This window comes from Castor canadensis, chromosome 15, assembly GCF_047511655.1.
Source record: "Castor canadensis chromosome 15, mCasCan1.hap1v2, whole genome shotgun sequence".
Classification (NCBI taxonomy): domain Eukaryota; kingdom Metazoa; phylum Chordata; class Mammalia; order Rodentia; family Castoridae; genus Castor; species Castor canadensis.
In genome coordinates, this window is record NC_133400.1 from 6,198,332 (window position 1) to 6,212,651 (window position 14,320).

General features: G+C 51.3%; 1 protein-coding gene across 1 annotated transcript in view; it reads right to left on the minus strand.

The window, feature by feature from the left end:
• Positions 1–14,320, minus strand: part of Plcg2 (phospholipase C gamma 2) — a 130,565-nt gene that overhangs the window by 25,844 nt on the left and 90,401 nt on the right. The window contains exons 19-24 of the mRNA XM_020179755.2: positions 13,589–13,711; positions 9,793–9,973; positions 8,558–8,629; positions 4,889–4,998; positions 2,491–2,587; positions 1,372–1,438 (exon numbers count right to left, since the gene is read on the minus strand). Of these exons, the coding sequence (XP_020035344.2) occupies positions 1,372–1,438; positions 2,491–2,587; positions 4,889–4,998; positions 8,558–8,629; positions 9,793–9,973; positions 13,589–13,711 (650 nt within the window). The remainder of the gene's footprint in view (positions 1–1,371; positions 1,439–2,490; positions 2,588–4,888; positions 4,999–8,557; positions 8,630–9,792; positions 9,974–13,588; positions 13,712–14,320) is intronic.

Below are 14,320 nucleotides of genomic sequence, written 5' to 3' on the forward strand. Positions count from 1 at the left end.
TCAAGGCCCCAGTCCCTGGGAACGCGGCCTTATTTATAAATAGTTGTTTGCAGACATAAGTAAGGGTCTGCAGATGAGTTGCTCTGGGTTTAGGGTAAACCCTAAGTCTAACTGTCCTTGCCAGAGAAGAGAGAGGGAGATTGCAGACCCAGACAGAGGAGAGAGGCCATGTGACGATGGGGGCAGAAAACACCAAGGCCTGCTGGCGGCTGGCAGATTTCTTACACACAGAGAAGGGATCTTACAGAGAGGAAAATCACGGTCGTGCGAGGGGAATTTTCTGAGTATCATTAGCAGCTATGGTTTCTGAGCTCTCAGATGTCAGGCCATGCTCTGTGCAGATTACAGGCTCTGTGGCTCATTTCATGCCCACTGGGGAGCACTGAGCTCCATGTGCCCATCTTACAGGAGACAAAACTGAGGCCAGAGAAAAAGCAACATACAGAAGTCACTCAAACCTGATGACAACACCCTGGCCCTGAGTCACGTCCTCTGCTCTTCAATTACAGGGATAATATGGCAAAGCAAACAGCACAGAGAAGAGGGAGATACAGAGCAAGGGACAATACAGGGAAGGGGACGATGCAAAGGACCTTAGCGACAAGGACCAAGTCCCCCATTCCAGCATAGCGACGCCATGGTCTCAGGGTCTCAGGCAGGTGTGTGTTCCCTTTGGGACTCAGTTTTCTCATCTGCGAATTGGAACACAGAACCCACCTTCCCACCTGCTGGGCTGATGCGAGGGCAAAGAACAGACAGGAAATCAAGGAAGGAAGCTGGCTTGGCAGCCAGGCAGAAGGTTCCCAGGACTGCTGTCACCTGAACCCTGGGGACCACACAGACTCCCCAGGGAGCGAGCCGCGGAGGCTGCGTGGGTTCCTGGCCCGTGTCCCCTCCCATGGGAGCGGCTTGCCACCTTCATCGTGGGCCAGCTCTGGACCCTGGCACTGTGTATGAGCCTGTGCTCGGCCCCGTCTTCCCTGCAGACCCCAAGGTGGCCAGGCTGGGTCCTGCTGAGGCCCAGAGAAGTGACAGGCACACAGTGCATGGCCTCGGAAGCCGAGACCCCCGACTCCATGCTCCTCCTCAGCTCGTGGAAACAGGGGCCGGTGACAATGCTGGTTCAAGACAACTCCTAACAGTCCCCAGGTGCTTACTAAAAGCCAGGCTCTGCCAGGCAGCCACACCTCAGCAGGTGTCACAGTGGACATCGCCACCATCAACCCCCCTGGTCCCCACACAGCCAAGGGAAGGAGCTGGCATCAAAGTCCAGGCAACACAGGATCGGTACCGGCCACCTCCCTGCTGGGGCAGCTCTGAGGTCAGGCGTGGGGAACTTGGGGGACCAGGCTAAGTGACAGGCATACGAACCGACATTGTAGGTATTGAGGTCCAAAATCCCCCGGCAGAGAGACCCCAGGGGGTTGTCTTCGATAATCTGTGAAGAAACAGGGCATAACCCACAGGAGTCACAGCACGAACAATAACAAGACCACCAGTTTCCCGAGCACCGCGTTCAGAGAGACGCTGCCCGCGAACTGTTTCAAATGCATTTCCGATCGCGCGACGTCCGCGGGGACCAGCCGAGTGACAAGCTCGGAGATGACGGGGGCCGGACAGGCAGGAGCAGGTGACCAAGGGTCAGCGCTTCCTTTTCCAGTCCTCGCAAACGTGCCTTGTGAATTCTAGAACTCACTGAAGACACAGCCTAGACCCTTCACCCGACAGGGCTACGAAGTGGGACCAGCTCAAGAACCTTCTGTGGCTGCCCGTGTCCCACTCACTGGTGTGGTTTTTGAGGCTCTCTCAGCCCAGTCAGCCCTCTCAGCTCCCCCTCCCCACCGCACAGACCATCCTGGGGTCTCAGGAGAGCTGGCAGCACCGCACAAACCCCACTGCCTGTAATTATTCCACCACTCCCCACCAGGCTAGGTGGATGCAGGCAGTGACGGGGTCACACTTCACACTCTGCCTCAGCACGAGCAAGTAGGACATATCACCTCCCACCTGGAATTCCTTCCCACCCATCTCTCTCTACTGACTCTAATTGACTTTTAAAGCTCAAACATCCCTTCCTCCAAGAAGCCATCCCAGATCGCCCTGCCCACCACCCCTTAGGAAATAAATGTTTTGGGCTCTAGGGAGATCTTGAGTCCTCGTGACACAGATGTCATCCCTGGTGCAGTGAAAGTGGCTGCCCCCAAGCCTTCTGGGTAAAAGGTGGATGGGATCGGAAGCAAAGGACAAATCCCCATTTGGCCACTTTTGCTCTGGTCGGAACTCTGTGCACTCAGAGCCGCCCAGCCCAGCCCAGCCTGACCGAAACACAGCAGACTCGTCACAGTGACTCTCCCCCATGACGACTTGGGGACAATCCCCATTCCTGTCACTTTGCTGACTCCATGCTGCAGAGTCTCACAGACCACAACCAGCAGGTGTCAAAATTCAGCCCCCAGGATGCCCCCCATGGTGACGCTGACGGTGACACACCTGCTTCTCCAGCTCCTCCACATCGACTGTTGAAATGTCCTCGACGTAGTTGGACGGGAAATACTGCTGGAGCCGGGTCCCGTAGTCCCCTTTCCACCTGCGGGACAGTGGAGGGCATCAAAGGCCTGCCCTGGGTGCATCAATAACCCACCACCACTCATTAGAGCCCCAGCTGCCAGCTTGCTTCTGAGGGGACAGGCAGCAAGTGGCCAAGTGACCAGGGGAGGCCGTCATTACCTGTGACAACAGACTTTCAAAGGCAGCGTCTGACTTTCCCCTACAGACTCACTGTTTTCCTCTTAAAGTTATCCTAACATAGGCCAGGCATGGCAACTCACACCTGTAATCCCAGCTACTTGGGAGGTGGAGATCAGGAGGATCAAGGTTGGAGGCCAGCCCAGGCCCCCCAAAAAAAAAATGCAAGACCCTATCCAAAAAATAACTAAAGCAAAGAAGGACTGAGGGCATGACTTAAGTGGTAGAGCACCTGTCTGGCAAGTGCAGGGCCCTGAGTTCAAATCTCAGTACCACCAAAAAAACTAATGTTTAGTCAAAGATTTAAAAAGTCAAAAGTTTTGATGTTTTAAGCGGAAGTCAGAGGCCAGACCCTCAGGCAGGCACCAGCCCACCCAAATTTAGACACAAGGATGCATGGAGCCAGGTGGCCCACCATTTATCCACACCCAGCTCAGGCAAAGGTTGGCTGCATTTAGGGTGACCTTCTGCACTGTTTGCCCAGAACTGAGCACTTTACACCTGTGGCCCAGGTGTAATTATTAACAAAAGAACTCCCTTTACTCTCAAAAATGTCTCCATTTGGACAAACGCTATTTGTCCCCCTCGTTGCATGGGAACGAGTTGGGGAGGATGCAGAAAAGGTGGTCTACTGCGGGCTGCCCACTGCCACGGGACAATGAGAAATGACTGGGTGCCTGGCATTTACCCATAGTCCCTTGCCACAGGAACTCTCACCAGTTCTCAATTCATCCCAAGACAAAAGCCTTAGCAATCTGGGGAACTCCATATCTGAGCCATGGAAAGGCACGGGACTGTCTCCCACACGCTGGAAAACTGGGCTGTAATTATCACAACTCCATAACAGCCTGTCCCCTGGCCACCCAGGGAGGGCGGGGACTTCCACAGATCAGGGTGCAGGAGCACAATTGGGGGAGGGGGACACCTATAAACCCAATTCTGGCTGTGCCACCTACAGGGGAGGGACCTCAGCAAGACCAAGTCCCTGAATTAGGAGAGGCGGACAGACAAAGCCACTGGAATCTCCAGCATGGAGCACCAGGAGCTACAATGAGGGCAGAGGCACCAGTAGGGAGACTGGCGGGCAGCCCAGCTCCATGCATCTGCTGGGCCCTGTGTTTTACTCTGGGATCCAGTCAGCACTGCTTTGGAATGAGAGAGTTCACCTGATGTTAAAACAAGTTTGGAAATCCCTGGACTAGAGTCCCTTGCAGGAGTAGGAACGAAGGTAAGAGTGAGGGCTCTGGAGTCAGACACCTGGCTTCAAATCTCAGCCTGCTGTGTGACCCCGGACAAGTGACTGCACTTGTCTGTGCACTAACTCATCTGCAAGTCACCTCATCCATAAAATACAGGTACCCAAAGAATCATCCTTATTGGGTCATCCTGTGGATTAAATGATGTTCAAATGAAGTGCTTAAGGCACTGCCAGGCACTCAGTACAAGGCGCTGAAGAAATGCTGATCTCCTGGTGCCTGAATCTCCACCCACACCCATGGCTATGACAGCAAGGTTCTCAGGTGCAAAACCACTTGCCTGGGGACCTGTTGATAGGCAATGAATTTTTCTTCCAAGGTGGTAAAAGAGAAGAGATAACTAAACCCTAGCAAGCCCAGGTGCCTTCACCCTAAAAATGCACTCTCTTCAATTTAGGGTAGGGCCATTGTCTAGAGCATGAGACTGAGCAATAGGGTAAGAATTTGAATTTAAAATGGCACACAGCCCTGGGTAACAGGAAAAGCCTGTCCTATTAGTGCTTGTGCGACATTGGAAGGCCTCGTGGACCACGTCTGTACAGCGGGGACAATCAAAGTCGTAACTGCACAGGACTGTGAGCAAGAGTCGGCCAGACAATGAAGAAACACAATTAGCAGCGTGCCTGGCACAGAAGACCTTGAACAGCAGCTGCAGCTGTAATGATGGCGCCACACTGAGAATGGCGACATGAAAGATGGGGCGGAGGATGAAATGGCAACTGCTAACACCGTTTCATCACTTTCCTGAATGGAAATGTACCACGCCACCTTCCCAGGACTCAGCACAACAGGTCAAAGCCAGCCCAGAATGTCAGGGAAAAAGGGCCAGCACCTGAGTGTCACCAGTCAAGTTCACCTCCAAGAGCCCAGCCCCCACTAGGCCTTACCAGCCCCCGGGCTCCTTAGAGACATTGTGGATGAGGGCACCGCGGCAGAAGGTCAGCTCATCGCTGCGCTTGGCTTTGTAGTCGTACAGAGCTTTCACGGTCCTCTGAGGCTTTCAGGGAAAACAGGAAGGAAAAGGTCAGGCAAGATGCAGCTTGACAGGAGCAGAGGAAGGGGACATCACAGGCATCTTTGTCTGGACGGCTTCAGAGGCCAGGGTTACGCCACTATCTGGTGGTCACTGGCCAGCACTGCAGATGAACCGAGACCCCCAAAAGATGAACCCTCCCCCTAGGGAGGGGGACAGGGACTAATCTAGTCAGAACCAAGGCCACCTGAGAGTGACACAACATCAATGTCTCACCAAAGAAAGGACGTGCATTTCAGAGTGACAGGAGTGCAGTACTCAAAAACCCTCCCAGAGGTTCAAGGGCAACACCACTTCCTGGCTCTGCCAGGGGCTTTGCCACCATTCTTACGTAGGCTAGCAGTCCCCCAGCTATCCTTCTGCAGGACACTGGCACCTGGTAGGGGCCACTGAGGCACACCTTCATGAAATTCATCAAAACTGCACTCTGTGTTGGCAGGACCAAGAAAAATGGAACATGCCTGGGATAAAATCATGCTTCAGTGAATTTGCTTGAGGCCTGGTACTTGCTGAGTGTAAACCCAAGACAAAACGAACGCCCACACAGCAAGAAAACGCTAATGGGAAAACCTCTGAAAGTGTCAACCCTATTTAGATCAGCAACTTCCCTCTCCTCCCACCCTAAGGAAACGGGACCGTGACTGAAAAACAGCTCCTCAGATCTGGGCCATGCAGGTTCCAGTCTGTGCTCTGCTCTTCCTAGCTACAGAAGCGTGAGCTCTTTATTTCCCATCTGCGAAATGGGAATTAAAGTGTCACATATTTCACAGGGTTGCTGAGACTGTGTAATGACAAAAAATGACACTGCTCCAAGCCCTTCCGCCTACAGTACTCCTTCCAGTCCTCACAATGACCCCAACAGGGAGGCGGCAGTCGTGTTATGATCATTTTACAGATGAGGAAACTGAGGTACAAAGAAATGAAGTGATAATAGCTGAGCCCTGAACTGATCAATGCATCAGCGTTGTGGCCATGGCTCATGACATTCTGTAAAAAGCAACACTGACTTGAGAAACTCGACTGTAGATACCTCCGACTGGAGGCTGCCAAACCTCTGCCCTTCCTTCTCTCCTCCACCTGCATGTTCTGCTTCAGGGTGGACGTAAGGACCAGAGCCCAGCTGGTGGGCACAGGGAGGCACAGCCAGCAGCAGAAGGCAGGTCTATACAACAGCTTGCACAAGGAGGAAGTCTCCAGCCTGTCTGATGCACAGGAAGGGCCTCAGGAACTAGAGACATGAGCCAGCCACCAGATGACCGAGCAGGCCTGCAGCATAGCCACACGGCTAAGGGGACATGACTGGGAACCAGCGTGGCTGGGTCAATTCCAGTTCCAAACCACAGCTGTCCTCAGCAAAGATTCAGCCTCTCCATACCTCAGTTTCCTAAGATGGACACTGAAACAGGACCTGGTTCCTGGGCAGTCGTGACAATTGATGGGGTCACCACCAGTTGATGGGGTCAGGTGGTTAGAACTACACCCAATGCGTGGACTTCAACCTGTGTCACGGGGCTATTGATCTACTCTTCCCAATTTGAAGAACTTAACCGAAGGATAAAGTAATCCAAAAGACAGCCAAAGCCTTGTGCAAGAACAGGTTCATTTCAATATTAACTTGAAGAGCAAAAGCCAGAAATGAGCCAAATGGCCACTGACGAGGAGATGGCAAAGCTGGCAGCGTCACTGAGATATTCTACACCACTAAAAACCTTTCAAGTTAAGATTTCAACCTACACACCTCCTCTGGATGTCACCCTGGCAGGACTGACAAAACGATCGCCAAGAAGATGAGCAATGAGAAGCCTACAGTGACCAAAGGACACGTGAGCCAAGTAGAGTAAAAATGGCGCACACAGGGACAGCAAAGACCAGAGGATGCCAAGACTGAGGCCAATTCTTCTTCCCTTTTTCCAGTGTGTTTTCTGTCTTTACATCATTGTCAATGCAGCAAAGGTAGTAAGTTCACCTCGAGACCCTCGCAGACTGGCGGCCGAGACCAAGTTCAGCGACAATCGTGTTTACTTGGCCCACCCAGTGTATATAGGAAGAATTCCTCTAAAACTTGGTTTAGCTGCCACGGTTTTAAAACTGCAAGACTGCACATAAAATACACAGATTCTGAGGAATCAGAAGACCTTCCCTCTAAAGGGCAACAGCCACCTGCTGCTCAGAGGCTTCCCTCAAAGTAGAGATCTGTTTCTCAGGTGGCCATGGTCTCCATCACCTCTGCTGACAGAAGACCAAATGCCAGTTGCCATTAATCACCAAGCATGCATTATTTTATATCATTGTCACAGCAGAGTTCAAAGGCTGAAAGGTTTCTCCTGGGTGTAGTGGTGCATACCTGTAATCCCAGCTCTGTGGAAGGTAGAGATAGGAGAATCACAGTTCAAGGCTAGCCAGGCAAAAGTTAGTGAGACCTCCCCCTCATCTCAACAAATAAGCCAGGCATAGTGATGCATGGCTATGGTGCTAGCTACATGGAGGCAGAAGCAGGAGGCTCACAGTCTGAGGCCAGCTTTGGGCTACCCTATCCAAAAAATAACTAAAGCAAAAAGGGTTGGGGACGTGACTCAAGTGGTAGAGCAAATCTGCCTAGTAAATATGAGGCCATTTTCAATTTTTCCAGTATCACAAAAAAGAAAAAAAAAATTACTGATCTATCTCCCAGACTGGCCAGCTCAACCCACCCACGCTGTCTGCCTGACGGTCATGAGCACTTGAGTCAGCAACCCTGACTCAACTTACATTTAAAAGGAGAGACTGAAGCCCCTCAAAACAAGCTCCCAGCACACCACCCCGGCAAGGAGGAAGACACACGGTGAGCTTAACCTTACTCGAGAGACCCCTGGTGAAATCTGCAAAACCTGCACGTGGCGGGAGGGGTGTCCCCTCATTATGCTGCTAAAAAAGGTCTGGGAGCCCGCTGATGCTCTCCCCACACAGCTTCCCAAGACTTCATTTCTTGGTGAAGATTTGCACTGGCCAAAGCTTACAAATAAAAAAGAAAGAAGAAATTTGGATTTCAACAGAATGCACAGCGGGGCTGTACGCTGATCGTGTGCCAGATGGTCTCCAAGACAGAAAATTCGCCACAGTTCTTCCTGCACTGGCTCGAACTAAATTTGAGACAGAAGCAGAGCAAGGAAGGAGCTGGGGGCTAAGAGCAAAGTCCACCCCGACCTGAGAGACAGCGCTCCATGGAAAGGAGGCCAGCGAGCACCCAGGCCCCGTGTGCACGGAAACCTTGGCAAGACTTTCAGTCCAAGGTCGTTCGGCCCAAAGGGAATTCACAAACTCAGGATTTTAGCACGACACAGGCCATCTGGAGGGAACTCTATTAACCTCTGCCCTGAAACTACATGTCAAATTGCCAGTCATCAGTTCTTCTAAAAAAAAAACAACAAAAAATTAGTTTTGGCCAGGTTTTCCAGAATGTTGTTCCCTTGTCCTGTTATAACTGCCATGGGACCAGGGACAGGGCCGGGAATCTGTGTCAATCTAGTGGGGACAGACGTCATACCATGGAAGGATTGATTTCACTCGGATCCACGTACATCCTGCTGACGTCGTAGAGGGAGTTTATGTCTCTTTCCTAAAAAAAAAAAAAAAGAACAAGAACATCAAACGGAGCAGTCCGTGTTCCCGGAACCACGGACACAGGTTGCAGACTTCCTTGAGGTGGCACCTCACAGAATTCCCCGTGGTTCGTAGGTAGATAATCAGACATGAAGAAGCTCCCCAGCAATTTGGAAACAGCCCCAAAATCAGACAGGCCCCTCGCCCGGCCTGCAGTGCGCCAGGCGCTGCGTTCCTCAATGAAGGCATAAATCTGGAGATCGCCCACGCGCTGGAGCGAGCCCACGCTCGCCAGGGCCCACGTGCCCATCGGGGTCAAGGACACAGAGGCCACATGCCAGTCCTGCCCATCTCCGCTCACTTCACCCTCCAGGGCGGCCTTCTCTGACCACCCTGGACTCACCTTAGTGCCCCTTACACTGCTGGCTTTATCTGCTTTACTATAATTCACGCCACCCAAAAGCACCTCGCTTACGCCTTGCCTGTTCTCCCTCCCTCTAAGATCTGTTCCCCAAAGCCCCAGTATCCAGAACCAGACCAGGGGCTGGCGGAATGGTTCAAATGGTAGAGTTCCTGCCTCTCAAGTACAAAGCCCCGAGTTCAAACCCCAATAATGCTTAAAAATCAAAAATAAAAGAAACAAACAGAACCAGACCAGGCGCACAGAGGTTCCTGGTGATTCTCCTTCCAATAAATGAGTGGATCCACGTGACAGGAAGTGAGACACAGGGATGTCTCACCTTCCCTCAGAACCCTGCAGTGGTCAGGATAAAAGCCAGAGCCTTATAATTGCCCAAGAGGCCTGACATAATCCAGTTCCCTACCCACACCCACCTGGGCTCACCTGACGCCAGCTTCCTGTCTGTGCCTCCACCTCAGGACCTTTGCACCTGCTGCCCGTGCTTCCTCCACACAACTGCACAGCTCACTCCACCTCAGTGAGACCTTCCAGACCTTTGAAAGCTGAATCCCCCCACCCACCTCTGCATCCACTCCTCCTGTTTTTCTCCTTAGCATTTGTGCCATCTGCCCCTTATTGACTGTCCGTCTCCCCCAGGCCACACTGCAAGCAGCACGAGAGGTGAGTCTTTTCCGCTGACCCAAGTCTGTTTCCCCAGAACCTGGAGCAGCAGCACCAGACACACAGCACCTACTCAGCACAGCATGCCCACAGCCTACCATGTTGTAGCGCTCCAGGAGCTCGGGCGTCACGGGGTAACGCAGCCTCATCTTGCGGTAGAGCGCGTGCTTCTCGTAGTAGCTGACGAGCTCCACCAGGCTCTCGAAGTAGGCGGAGGTCCCCAGCACAAAGTGCCGGCCGTCCCGGTTGATTCGACAGTGCTTCACCTTGCCCCTGGCCCTGGAGAAGGAAGACCCACACCGTGTTGCCAGGAAGCCAGAAAATTACCATACAAGCCCCCCACCTTTAGACACAACCTTGTTGTCCATACTGAAGGGACTTGGTAAATAAACAGAGCACAGTCCCCCTGGGGACCGCCATGCAGGTGTTTTCTAATCGGCACCTCAGACGCAAGTGTCTTTCCAGCTTGCTGCCCCTCCCCAAATGTAGTACTTGACTTTCTTTTCTTTTCTTTTGGCAGTACTGGGGTTTGAACTCAGGGCCTCACAATTGCTAGGCAGGCGCTCTACCCCCTGAGCCACTCCGCCAGCCCAGTAACTGACTTTGGAAACACGCTACACGTCTAGGGCAGGAGCCACAAACCACAGCCCACAGGTCAAACGGAGCTCACTACGTGTTTTTATAAATAAAGTTTTATTCAAACACAGCCACGGTTCACACTTGCATATACGCTGTCTGTGGCCGCATTCAGAGTTGTGTGCATAGCTGCGACAGAGGCCACATGGTCTAGGAGGCCGGAGCATTCACTCTACAGGCCTTTCCAGAAAAGGTGTGCTGAACTCTGTTCTAAAATTCCAGGTCTCAGTCCCCAGATCCTTAAGCCTTGTCTTCAACAACCCAACTAGGATGACAATGATCGTTCTTTTTCCAGAAAGGGAGTGGGTCTTTTGCTTTTTTTTATCCATTTGAAACAAGAGTCAATAAAAGTCCAATACAAAACAGACTTTTCTGTCTTTCTAGTTCTTCTAAGCAAAAATAGAAACATTTTCAAAAGTAAATTTCGGTTCTAACTTTACAGCCCAAAGTGTCTGATAAAAGCAAATCTCTGGGGGAGAAATGACCCAAGCCTTGTATGCACATATGAATAATTAAAAAAAAAAAAAAAAAAAGCAAATCTCTTCCTTGTCATACTCACCATAACGAAATGCTAAAAGTTGAGGGTGATTACCCCTAGTCCACCACTATTGCACCTCATAAATGTGTACAAATATCAGGTGTCGGTTTTTTCAGATTTTCATCTGAAGTCTACCCTGAATACCCAAGGTCGTTGTGAGCAAAAAGAACAAAGCTACAGGCATCCACACTACCTGACTTCAAATATACGACAGCTCTGTCGTAATTAAAACAGCTTGTGCTGAGATAAACACTGACACCCAGACCAGTGGAGCAGAACAGAGCCGGGACACGAGCCTATGCGTGTACAGCCAGCTGACGTTCAGTAGAGGCCAAGCGCACACAATGCAGAAAGAACGGTCCCTTCATTAAGCGGAGCTGGGAAAACTGGACACACCACACACAAAAAAATCAACTCAAAACTGAATGAGAGACTTACACGTAAGACCTGAAACTATAAAACTTCCAGGAGAGCCAGCATGGTGGCTCACGCCTGTAATTCTAGCCATGCAGGAGCCAGAGATCAGGAGGACTGTAGTTCAAAGCCAGCCTGAGCAAAAAGTTTGAGAGACCCCATCTGAACCTGTTCGTGCACACCTGTCATCGCAGCTATAAGCAAAAACAGGAGACTCACAGTCCAGGCTGACCTGAGCATAAATGCATCACCCTATTCAAAAATAATGAACACAAAAAATACTATGGGTGTGGTTCAGGTGGTGGGGTGCCTGTCTAGTGAGCACAAGGTCCCGAGTTCGAACCCTAGCAATGCCAAATAGATAAATAAAACTACCAAAAGAAAGCATGGAGGAAAACAGAACAATCTGAGCAGTGATTTGTCAGATGTAACCCTCAAATCACAGACCCTCAAAATTTTAACCCTCAAAATTAAAAAAGTTTCTGCACAGCCACGGAAACAACTCACAGGGAAGGGACAACCAATGGAATGGGGCAAAGACCTGCACACCAAGCACCGGGTAAAGTGTTAATATCCAAGGTGCACAAGGGACTTAGATGACTCAATGACAAAATGCACCCATTCAAAATGGGGAGAGTATTTGAAAAGACATTTCTCAACAGAAAATAAACAAATGGCCAACTGGTATACAAAAATGTTCACATCACTAAAAATCAAAATGAGATACTATCTTACGCCTGTCAAAATAGCCATTATCAAAGAGATAAAGATAAGGCCAGCTCACTCCTGTAATCCCAGCGACATGGGGATAGGAGGACCATGGTTCAAGGCCAGCCTGGGCAAGAAAGTTAGCGAGACCTCATCTCAGAAACAAGCCAGTATGGTGGTGCATGCCTGGGGCCCCAGCTGAACAGGAGGAAGAGACATGAGACCCCAGTCCAAGGGCAGCCCCAGGTCGAACGCAAGAGACACTATCTGAAAAATAAACTAAAGCAAAAAGGACTGGGGGTGTGGTCCAAGTGGCAGAGAGCCTGCCTAGCAAGTGTGAGGCCCCGAGTTCAAATCCTAGTACTTTCCCCAACACCAAAAAAAAAAAAAAAGGGAAAACAAAAGATGGCTGGGTTTGGTTTGGTCACTCACACACACAAGCATCCTGACTGATGGGCAGCGGGATTCCCAACCCCTAGTGCCATACCTGGTACACAGGTGGTGTTCACAGAACGACCCTGAACTGAACAAACCTGGCTCCCTTCCAGGCCAAGAAGGCACCCATGAGAGCATCAGGGGCAAAAGCACCAATGGCAAGAAACCCAGGGCCTCCCTGTTGGCAGCGCCCAGCACAGAAGAGCCACGCTGGATGGAGGGTCCTCCCTGGCTGCAGCCAGCACACAGCGAGCCCTCCACAGGGGCCCAGACATTCCACTGCCTCCCATTTTTCACAAGCAACATGAATTTTTTTGTGAAATTTCTCCATTTTTCACATCCCACATACAAGCTAAGCAAAAGACATCCATAGGCCTAATCCAGCCTCCAGGTCTCTTGCTGGAGGCTCGGATCTAAAGAACGCAGGCTTTGAAAGTCAGCTGAAATTCTGACTCAGCCAGTGATGAGGCTGTGTGATGCTTGACAGATCACTTAACCTCTCTGGACCTCTGTTTTCTCGCATCACAGGCTGTAGTGAAGGGCTCAACCAGATGAGACCTCAGAGGACGCTCTGGTACATAATTAGGAACCGAACATATGGTTCCTAATCTGCAGAAGGTACCACTTACCAAGGAGACCTGGGGTGGGGGAGGAGGAGGAGCGGGGGCTTAACACCAACCCTCTCCCTCATTGTCCCCATTGAGAGGGAGAAGAGTTCTGTGTTTGGGGTGAAATTAGCCCCAGTCCTAGAGATGGATGGGTGGCAGGTGCTGATGGGAGGAGCCCAGATCTATGACACCACAGATCTGGGCTGTCTGGGCTCAAATCCCAACTCAACCTCCTATTGGCTCTACATGCTTTGATAAACTGCTCAGCCTCCCTGCGCCTCCGTTTTCTCCTTTGGAAAATAGGAATAGTGGTTGTGCCAATGTCCTGGGGTGGTTTCAAGATGGAAAGAGTTAATAGTGGGCCGTTACTCTGGAAAATATCTAGACTGTGCCTGGCAACTTGCAAGTGCACACTTTTGCTATTACTGTTGTTGTTCACACTGGGGAGAGCACACCAAGAAACAGGTCTCCATCCAAAACTTCCCTTCCCCTTCCCTGTCCACACCCATCCTTCCCACGCCTCCTCTGAGGAGCGTGGTTCTGCCACACACCCACCTGAAGGTGATGGCGTAGGAATCCATCCCTTCTTCCCGCCTGCGGATGAGGAAAGCCCCGTCTCGTGGAACCCTCATCAGCATGTCTTCTGCTTCTCCACGGCTCAGCCTGTCGTAGTACCACCTGTGCCCAGGGCAGGGACAGCGACAGGCCAGGTGAGAGCCCCTGAGGCTGTCAGCTGGCCTCTCCCCAGGGCCTACTAATGGGCTCCCAGTGTGGAAATGGCCGTGGAAATCCCACTGGACTTCCCCAGCCACGGACACCTCTGAAAACAGCAGTACTGGGAGTCTGGAGGGGGGTCTCCGTGGAGCACAGGAGAATAAACCCCCTTACCTGTGCCCACCCATCCAGCCGGAGCCCAGAAGGCCAGAGGGAAGTTAGGGCAAAATTAGGGCAGCTCGTCCCAGGACAGGAGGCACAAAGCACAGGTGCACTGAGAGGGAGTTCGGCTTTGGGCTACTTCTTAAGATGTGACATGGCACATTTTAAAAGCAAACCAAGTGAAACTAGACAGGAAATGTTGCAGAATAAAGGTGCTATAAACTTTCTGGCTTCCTCTGAAGGACAAATTTTAGTAGCCTTCTGCTCAGAAAACCCCCATATTCCTTTCACAAGGCATAACTTGATGCTCTCCTCACTGAATAAAGAAATGAGAGGAATACCCAGATGGTCATTTTCTCCCTTGCTCACTGTCAGACAGACAGGAGGAAGCTCTGACAGGTGGAAAGAGGT